Consider the following 10,639-nt stretch of genomic DNA (forward strand, 5'->3'; position numbering starts at 1 on the left):
CAGACAAAAAGTCTGGTGCATATCCTCAATTCTTGTTTAATCTTTTTCCATCCCGTCAAGTTGACTGAAACATCATAAAACAATGGTAACCAGTGGAAACCAGGTCACAGCCTCGCATTCTGTGATCTCATCCACTGCAGTTTCAGAGTTAACAAAGCACATGTAATCTCACGTCTGTCCATTTGGCTGCATCTTTTAGCATGTTTTCATAGGGAGGGTTAACGTTTGTGCATCAAAGAAAGCCTTGTGGTCTTTGACATCGGTGGATATGTTGTGTCAGTTTGTGTAGGCATCAAAAATATCCCATTTAGCTTCCACTTCATGGACTAATGCTGCAATCATGCGTTATGCGCAAACTCTTTTACAATCTACTGCTAGATGGAGTCTCTTACAATGAATGGCAAGTGTTACTTAAAGACTGTAATGTTGTGAGAATGGATGAAAGCTTTCTTTTTACTGAATCTGTGGAAACATTATCAAAATAATCAAATGTGTAGTGAAAATAAAATCACTTTTGAGCTAGTTTGTCCATGTGAGTCGCACACTGCCGATTAGACTCGACTATTAGCATATCCAAAAGTATCCGGGATCTAAATGAGGAACACATTAATCCTCTTAACAGGCCTCTTCTTGCAGTTGTAAGAAGTAATGGTGTCAGTTTATCCACATTCAAGCAGCGCTTACACAGCTTACACGGTAGACTTTACCTGCCCGCCAACGCTTTCCCTCCCCCATGTTTAATCCACAGCAATTCACACAAGGGCAAGTGGCCTGAAAACACAGTTGTATTCAATAAAATGGTCTTAAAATAAACTGGGCACACCCAGATTTGTGATTTTGTAGTTCACTAGCACAGTAATTTACAATTTACACTACCAGTAAGAAGTTTGGATTAATGAAGATGTTTTAGTTGGGGGGAGGGAGTACAGTACATAGGAACCATAGTTATTTGAAATAGTAATAATTTCCCCCAGTATTAGCCTACTGATTTAACAAATAGAGCCTTAACGAGCACAGAAACGTCTTCCAAAAGAAAATACACTGAAGGAGACAGAGAGGGTTTATTCATGGGTAGAAAGGATGGCTATCTGTTTAAAAATCAACGAGTGCCCTTTTCTTTACACACAGTCCTGAAAATAACCAGAATAGAAAGAGCCAGAAAAGAGCAGAACTCATTTTAAGAGATGGCATATAGAAACATAACAGCAAATGTGACACATTTTGTCATAATGGAATTCAGTTTTTCACAGTGATTGAATATGTACATTCCTGAAGCTTTACTTATACACGGACACTAAACAACCCAAAATACATTTAAACATGGTTGCAAAAGCCTTGTTTTAACATATTTAGTCAGTCAAATAGATACAAATGAAATATGGAATGTAAAGGAAGACGCTGTCGAGAGGCATTCCTAGTTTCAGCTTCTGAAGTGCTACATTTGGTGTCATCTTGATAAAAACGGTCCTCTGGTTTTGTGTTGTGACTTCGTTCATTTTTGAGATGATATCGCTTTTCTTGACCCTAGTAAAATGGATTTATTTCATACTAAGTATAGTTCAAATCTATGAACATAATTACTGACACCACTTAAGACTTACTGATGTAAAAACTGTAATCAAACTTTATTTGAAATACTACTAGTGCACAACACACATTTCATAATATTAAGTCGAAAATGTGTTTTATTGTCACTATTGATGTGGACTGTATGATCTTTGAATAATATCGTTCTTTAAATCCGAGATATAGTGCACCTAAAACATACTTGCTATAGTTCTACTTGAGCACAATCAAATATAGGCCTACTTCAGTATATCTTCAGCACTACTTCCACACAGTTAAAGTGCGTTAATTAGTTGTTCCAATTTATCAGACTTTATTATACTAAAGGTGCAACTGCATGGTATTTTTAAATATGTAAATGTATTTGTAGTATACTTGGCATGAAATAAATGAATTTCCAATACATTATACTTATTTTTCACTTGGGGAAGCATGCTGCTTTAAATCTAATTAAAGACTTAAACTTTAAATCAGGAATACACTGAGAAATGTCATGTGGCCCGATCAAATTCTCTTTAAAATATACATATATATACTCTGTGTGTTGCCTGACAGGTTTTAAGCTAGGAGTTTTAACCAGAATAAACACAAAGCACTGTTTTTAGAGAAAGGAATATTTGCTAAAAGCATAAAAGAATGTGTCTTTCCACAAAAAGAGTGCATGAGGTATAAATACAGCATTAAGATGAGTTCATCCTCAGGGTGAAATAGGTCTATTAGAGAATAGAAATATATACAGAATATCATGGACAGCAGCTGTGAAAGGCTTTGACTGATGTGCAGAAAAGAGCTGGTAGAGCAGATGGGTCCAGGACAAGGAGGGGGGTTTACCAAAACCTTTGGATCACAGGCCAGGAAACATGAAACAAAACTGTTAAAGATCTCGACAGTACTAATGCACTCAGAGCAAACTATGCTACCACCATTATCACATTTTAGTTTAGCGGGGAAAAACTTGATTGGATAGTGATAATAACAATCTGAGTATCATGTGAAATTAACTATTCCATTAAACGAGTTCACCCAAAAATAAAAATAAAAATGGTGAAATGTACTCACCCACAGGCCACCCAAGATATAGATGAGTTTATTTCTTAATTGTAACAGATTTGAAGGAATTTAGCATCACTTGCTCACCTATGGATCCTCTGCAGTGAATGGGTGCCATCAGAATGAGAGTCCGAAAAGCTGATAAAAACATCACAATGATCCACAAGTAATCCACATGACTCCAGCCCATCAATGAACATCTTGTGAAGTGAAAAGCAGTGTGTGTGTGTGACTGTGTAAGTAAATAATCCGTCATTAAGGTGTTTTATCTTAAAATCATTGCTTCTGGCCAATACAAGTATATAATCCATAACACTTTTAAGGGAAAATGTTGTCATTAATCACTTACCCCCACGCCGTTCCTAATCTGTAAAAGCTTCGTTCGTCTTCGAAACACAATTTAAGAGATTTTGGATGAAAACCATGAGGTTTGCGACTGTCCCATTGACTGCCAAGCAATTAACACTGTCAAGGCCCAGAAAAGTATTAAAGACATCGTCAAAATAGTCCATCTGCCATCAGTGGTTTAATCTGAATTTTATGAAGCGATGAGAATACTTTTTGTATGCAAAGAAAACAAAAGTAACCGCTGGATGCAAAGTGCGTACACTGTTCTGTGTCAGCTACACCACACCAATCTGCTGTTTTCATTCAAATCAAAGTGTAAATAAACGTAGAGGACGTATCTGTGTGGTGCAGCTGACACGGAACAGTGTACAGCGTTTGCGTCCTGAGGATATTCTCCAAAATGGTGCTACGTTGACACGGAGGAGACAAATTGTTGAATAAAAGTAGTTACTTTTTTCTTTGCATACAAAAAGTATTCTCGTCGCTTCATAAAATTCAGATTGAACCACTGATGGCAGATGGACTATTTTGACGATGTCTTTAATACTTTTCCGGGCCTTGACGGTGTTATTTATTTGGCAGTCAATGGGACAGTCTCAAGCCTCCCGGTTTTCATCCAAAATATGTTAAATTGGGTTCCGAAGACAAACAAAGCTTTTACGGGTTTGGAACGACAGTGATTAATGAAAAAAAATTCATTTTGGGGTGGAGTAACCCTTTAATCCAGTGAAAAAGTCCATCCTCTGTTGTCCTCTCACATCAAAATCCACTGACATATTTGTTTAGAGCTATTTTGCCTTGTGAACAATGCTTGATATGTGCATATTTCTCTAATGGTTCAGACAAGATGACATTTTTTATGGGAAAAAGCAATATTACATGCAAAGAGAACTTCAGCCGGAAGCAACGGTTTGAATTTAAAATGGTCTTCATGCTAGATTTGTTTCTTTAAAACATGCAGCTTTTTGCTTCACAAGACATTAACTGATGGACTGGAGTCATGTTGACTACTTGTGGATTATTGTTTTGTTTTTATCAGCTGTTTGAACTCTGATTCTGACGGCACCCATTCACTGCAGAGGATCCGTCGGTGAGCTAGTGATGTAATGCTAAGTTTCTCCAAATCTTTTCCGATGGAGAAACAAACTCATCTACATCTCGGATGGCTGGAGGGAGAGTACATTTTCAGCAAATTTTCATTTTAGGGTGAACTATTCCTTTAAAAAAAAGAAGATACAACATGAAGCATGCAAATCAAGACATGCAGCCGGCAGTAATTTTACAAGCACACGTTGACTGTAAGGGACATGACAAGCAGATGCAAAATAAAAATTAGCAAAGCAACAGGATGCAAGACATTATTAAAATTAGTTTTGTAAGTATGATCATGAGACGGCATTTCCCCCCATATAATTGATTTGAATTATTAGCATTCATGCAGACATTGTTTCCCCACATCAGTTACAACATACTGAGAGTAAAAAACAAAACTTACTTCATTCACACCTAAAATGGAAGAGAGAATAAACAGAATAAGGAAAAAAGTTCTGATATTATATTATAAAATCTCCAGTCAGTGCTCTATTTTGTTTTACTTTATTTACAGACAAACGTCACAGGCACAAATCGATGAACACAGGAGATAACATAAATATAGAGTCATTCTGAGGAAAATGACTGAACTTTGGCAGGACAACCTTTACACAGTTGGCACATATTTTGTCCTCCTAGGGAGCTGTTTTTGGATCTTTCGCACGGTCGACTTCTACAGTTTAACTTGGACTCACATACAACGCAGGTCTTGTGCACTTATTTCATACCAAAAATAGGTACATATATTAATTGGAAAACTCCATAGTGGTTGACAAAAGGACATTACTGCACTTCAACCCTAATATCAGTTTTTAGAACATACCTTCCAGCTACTCAATGCCTATTATTGGGTAATACATTCTAAACAGGCCTGATTTTTACTTTACTAACACAGATTAACAATCTCAGAACCATATCTTTTCACATAAAATCGGAAATAAAAGGCTCTAATCTCTTCATAATCCAATATGTGCGTTAATCCGATTGAAATGCAACATTCATATTTTTGTAAGATGATACTTTTAAATTTTATTCAAATTATGTATTGGACAGTTACGTATGGAAGCTTGTTTCTGCCAGGAATAAAGAAAAAATACAGGTAACTGAGGTAACAATCTCGCAATTTCAACTTTGTTAGTTTACAAACAAAAAAAGGTAATTGGTACTTTTTTTCCCCATCACAAATCCTTTTTCTCAGAAATATAAGTTAATATCTTGCTTGAGTTTATCAAAACTATGACTTTTTTTCTCAGAATCACAGAAAAAGGCAGAACTATGATATAAATTCAGAATTGCAGGGGGGAAAAAAAATCTGAAGTTGCAATTACCTTTTTTATTTTGGAGGAAACAAGCTTCAGTAGTTAACGGAGCAACAGGCAACACTATATACAAGTTGAGTTTGTGATTATGAATACTGCCTGGAATTTTACAGTCTTGCCGATGGTCACGTGACTACAAAAACAAGTACATTTTCCAAATATATGCCTGAAACACAGCCCAGGAATTGTTTTCCGCTTGCTTCTATGTCAAACATTGTGATACTTTACATTTATGAGCATTTTTCTAATCCGCTGCAAATCTAGCTCTTCGTTGCTCCCTAATTGTTGTGTTAAGCATTTGCGCTGTTTGGAATGACATGCAATACACCTCAACTCTTGAACTCGAAAAGCACGTTCTTTCAACAGACGCCAGAGAGGACAAAGATATGAGCCGACCCTCTTTGCTTTACAGTGCTACAGCTTAATGTATAGTTATATAATTCACACACACACTAACAAGTACATTGTATAGATAGTAAAGAAATACAATGTGTGTGTATAGAGAAACTCTCAGACACATGTACAAAACATGATCTGTTAAATAAGTCCTGCGCGGTTCATTAAGTCCCTAGATTTTGCTCGGTGTAAAAATAAATGTTACTCTGCACTTTGTATGCAGATGAATGGGAATAGAAGCTGACAACCGAAGAAAGAAGACCCTCCCTTGTCCCAGTTTGGATAACCCTACTGCCGTACTTTTCCGGGAATGTAGTTCCGGTCAATACTTTCATCCTGCAGGAACATGTGAAGACAGCGTTCGTTCTGGGCCAAAGGATGACCTGCAATTCTGTAAAGGAAGATAAGAAACATTTATGAAGGCAAAAATGTTGAAAGTTCACAATATGTGTGTAATCATTTCAGGTCCTCAAACATTAACCCATTTAATCCCAAATTTTTCCCAGACATGAAAATATCCAAATGATGTGTCATTAGTAACCCTTTGAAATAATCAATAATTATTATTTTTTTGGAAATGTGAACAATTGTGTTTTATGTTTGGTCACAGTAGTGGGATATGGAGAGTAAAAATTGTTATACATCTTAGCTCAGCTAATTTAAACGGTTTGATCACATTCATTTGATCACATTACTATTACGCATTAAAAAAAAAAAAAAAAAAAAACTTATGCAACATTGATACCATCACCGCATTTCAAATATAACATCAAATTTTTATTTCAATGCTATGAGTATTACAACATTGTAACATTTTTCTAACATTTGAATTTTTCATTTAGTGCAATATTTTGTCATTGCAACATTTTATTGTCATTTTCACTAGCAACTGCCATTGGATTATATTGTAAAATTAAGTTCACCGTTATCCCACCGGTCACTATTGTGACCGTTAACACATTTACTCATTCTATGACCACACTCCACAAAACTGAATATATGCAAATGCTTATATTAATACTAGACACCCTAAAGATAATGTGTACCAAAAATCTTTACCATATCTTTATGTTAACATATTTTACTAGCCTTTTGTTTTGGAGCTTTGATGCAACCATCATCTGCTCAAGGTGCAAACAGTAAATAAACTGCTCTGGTCATGTGACAATTTGCACGACTCATGTGAAACTGCACATATTTAATTGGGACCCTTTATTTGTTCCATATTTGCAGGAAGTGCACTAAAACATCAGTCGATACGGTTTGTAGAGCTTTATAAATGAAAACTTTTTTACGGTCACTATATTAAATGGGTTAATAATTTGCTTGATTGTCCAGCACTTCATTTATAATTTAGAAGTGTCCGTCAGGTATCATTTCGATGGCTAACCTGTTGATGAACTGTTCAAGCCCAGCTCTTCTCTCCTCAATGAAGGACTCCTCAAAAATGCCCTCATCTCCACGGAAGGGAAGCTGTCTCTTCAGAGCCTTTCCAGGCAATGGTGGCACAACAATCTAGGAAATATTTTAAAATATTTAACCCTATAAAGCATACTGCATCATATTTGATGGCTTCTAAATGATCAACACGATAAAAACCTGAAAAACCTGTTACGCACAATCTACTACATACCTTCTGCCACCTGACTGATAGATTATACTTTTTCAGTACATTTATTAGTATAATTCTAAACATGTATTGTCTTTTTTTGTCAATCTCTCAATCATCTTTCCATTGCATTTGATTATATTTCGCTCCCCACAATAAAAACGACAAAACTTTTATTATAAAACTAAGCATTTAAATTTAATCTGTCATAGAGATATTACTGGGATATATAGACTGACAACTGATATTTATATGAATTTCATGCACATCTGCTATATTGTTACAAAAACCTCAAAGATTTAAATAAAAATACATTACTATAGAATCTTAAACTTATTTTTCCACAAAATAGCACAAAAAAAAGTGCACAAAATTGCATATTTTTACTCAGTTTGACTGAGGTGTTTTTTCTTCTCTTTTAGTCTGAGCTCTATATTGTCACTATATCATACCATATAGGTCAAAAAAGCCTGCTATATCAAATATGACAAAAAATAAAACATGCATTTTAATTTTTATATATATTTTAGCTAAAGGTTCAACAAGCTAAAAAAAAAATTACATTTTCTGACTATTAGTTCATATGTCAGGCTTTACAGAGTTTCGTACAATCGTTTTTAATAAGCAAAACATTTTTCTGCAAGGACATGTAAAGACAACCATATGTTCAACACCAGTATTTTATGATACAATAGGTTTCCTGCAAGGTCTCCAGGATGTGATACCTTGCTGTCTCTTTCCAGCTCATTCTTCAACCACTCGAAGTCGCTGTATCTTCGTCTAACACACGACTCCTTCAGTTTAAAAATGGGAAGATTTGTCTAGATTTCAGCGGAGAAAGCAGAATAAGTCACATGATTATTAAATAATGTCTACATATCTTAGCTGTGTAATGTTACACGATGCAGAATGTTCTCGAATTCATCTAACAAATTGACAGATACGATTAAACCAACTAAATGATGCATTTGGAACAGTAACGCATCCAATTGTTTATCATAATAGTTTAGATGCAACTGGCTAGAGGTTATTGATGGTTGACAGTAACAACAACAGCTAAATTAGCTCAATCTCTCTCCGCCAAAGCTGCTTAAATCCAACTTGCTCACATAGAAAACCGAGTTTAGACCAAATACTAGCAGTTCATACAATAAAGTCCCGTTTTTAGAAGTTTTGCGAAGGATGAGATTCTTTCTCGTCGAGTGAGGTGTTAGTTAGCATTAGCACGCAGGCTAACGTTAGCTAGGCCGAACCGAGCCGCAGCCTCTCTGACACAAACACAAAATCACATTCATTCCCTGGCCCAGCCTACCCTCATCCGGACTTCGTAAGTGGTGAAGCGATTGCGGCCGACTCCTATAGTCTGCGGGTCGTACACGTCGATTTCCAGAAAGTTGCTGGGAGGGCCGTAGGCGTCCGTCAGGTCCTGCGGTTTAGAGTTTAACCGGCGAGTATCGGCCACCGTGGGTTCGGACATCTTTGATGACTTACTTCAGACTAACTACGGCGAGGTGTAGTCTAGGGCACATACAGATGAGAAGGTTTTGATTAAGACATTAAATCGATGGAGATTAAAATGAGCTAGGTACTTCTGCGAATCTAAAACTTGGATGTGTCCACAGGAGATCATGCACTTCCCGCACCCCGATGCGATGATATGTGCAGCGGTTTGTAGACGTATTTTATGAACCACCTATTTTTTTGGGCTAGCTAGCCAATAGGCGTTCTGTTTTATGATGACTGACAGGTAATTGACCTATAAGATGTTAGAAGACCGCGAAGGGGGCGGGCTCTTCGGGGTTATGGATGTGGATTGGAATTTTTTTTTTAATCTAATTTCTCAGATTGTCTTTTTAAATGTTTAGTAATTATATGGCTACTAAACCAAAGTGATTAAACGACCTGTATTAAGACATGCAAACGTACCATGATGCATAGAAGAACATAAACCAGTGTTATTTTATAGTTTACTATAGCTTGTATTAGCCTACTCTTTTGAATTAGTTTTATTTGTACTTTTTGTTTCTGTTTTATTTTAATTTTAGTTTTTGGTCATTGTGTTGTATGTTTTGACATTTTAATAGTTCATTCATTTTTATTACATTTATTTTTATTAGTTGTATTTTTTTTGTCTATATAGTTTTAGTTTTAGCTTTAGTTATAGTACAACAAATTAAAAATGTGAAATGTTTCCTTGAAAACTAGCTGAAATAAAATATGTTTAAGGTTTGGTGTATTTTATTTTATTTAATGTAAGTAACAATTATGTTTTGTGGTTGTAGTTTTAGTTTTAATTGACTATTAAAACCATGCCATAAACTTGTATTCAGAAACTTTCATTTTAATGAAACATAAATTGTTTCCCATTGTTTTGTTTTGTGGCACATTTTGGGTTATGATCAATCGCACAAAAAGAATTAAAGCCAAAAGCATATTTTTTTACAAAACGTTCTACTCTTGTAAATTAGATAGGCCTAATATTAGATAGATATCACTATCTGTGCTGCACTTTTCTGTTTATGAAAAGATGATTTGAATATTCATGTAGATGGACAACTCATGTAATTATTTGATATTTCATAACTGTATAAAGACATACCTCTGCCTCTGGAGGGTGCCAAACTTTAGCATCAAAAACCATGTTGATGCTTAATCAGTGACTGTTAAATCAAACCATCTTGAATGATCACCTTTGACCCCGACCCATAAGTGTGACTGCCTCACTGATGTGTGCACTATATCTTCTTTATATGTTTTATTTTTTGAATGACAATATAAATTCAAATGCAAATGCTCATACGCCATGCAGCCTTGCAGTGGACAGAGGAGTAACTCTAACCAAATACTTTGTTTTGGAATAAATGATAATTCATGCATCTGATGGTTAAACAGACCAGCAGGATGACATTGTTTTCCTGATGAGCACTAGGCAGTGTTGCCAACTTAGCAATTTTGTTGCTAAATTTAGCAATTTTTCAGACTACCCTAGCAACTTTTTCTTCCAAAGCACCTAGCAACAAATTTAGCAATTTTTAAAATTTATTTGGCAACTTTTAGCAACTTTTGATAAGTCACTCGGACAATAAAAAGGCACACATTTCCCATCCAAATTACACAAAAAGAGGACACCAGCAGTACACACATCACGTGAATTGAGTTAGCTGCTATTTGCGGTTGTTCAATTTAATAATAATAATAATAATAGTTTAATAATTGTTCATTTATGATACATTTTGTTAGTAGCTTGTACCTGCGATTG

At 35.5% G+C, this 10,639-nt stretch overlaps 1 protein-coding gene across 4 annotated transcripts; it reads right to left on the reverse strand.

The window, feature by feature from the left end:
* Positions 1–1,047: 1,047 nt before the first annotated feature.
* On the reverse strand, positions 1,048–9,053 carry LOC306862905 (sorting nexin-12-like). Of its 4 annotated transcripts, XM_079405984.1 has the most exons (6): positions 8,693–9,053; positions 8,106–8,201; positions 7,162–7,286; positions 6,064–6,162; positions 2,704–2,754; positions 1,048–2,403 (listed from the first exon to the last, which is right to left on the reverse strand). In XM_079405984.1, the coding sequence occupies exons 1-6, from the start codon at positions 8,855–8,857 to the stop codon at positions 2,394–2,396; spliced, it is 546 nt and encodes a 181-aa protein (XP_079262110.1). In that variant the 5' UTR covers positions 8,858–9,053; the 3' UTR covers positions 1,048–2,393. The 4 variants fall into 4 exon arrangements, with proteins under 4 accessions (XP_079262110.1, XP_079262111.1, XP_079262109.1 ...); XM_079405985.1 differs by lacking the exon at positions 2,704–2,754; XM_079405983.1 differs by lacking the exon at positions 2,704–2,754 and having other exon boundaries at positions 1,048–2,437.
* Between the last annotated feature and the right edge of the window lie 1,586 nt (positions 9,054–10,639).

This window comes from Barbus barbus (assembly GCF_936440315.1).
Source record: "Barbus barbus genome assembly, chromosome: 43".
Taxonomy (NCBI): Eukaryota; Metazoa; Chordata; class Actinopteri; order Cypriniformes; family Cyprinidae; genus Barbus; species Barbus barbus.

What these genes read in the sequence shown, in the direction of transcription:
- LOC306862905 (XM_079405983.1), bottom strand. Translation starts at nt 8,857, where the DNA reads ATGTCCGAACCCACGGTGGCCGATACTCGCCGGTTAAACTCTAAACCG. An exon ending in AGCTGGAAAGAGACAGCAAG is followed by an intron (nt 7,287 to 8,105) that starts GTATCACATCCT and finishes AATATTTCCTAG; the next exon opens with ATTGTTGTGCCACCATTGCC. An exon ending in CTTGAACAGTTCATCAACAG is followed by an intron (nt 6,163 to 7,161) that starts GTTAGCCATCGA and finishes CTTCCTTTACAG; the next exon opens with AATTGCAGGTCATCCTTTGG.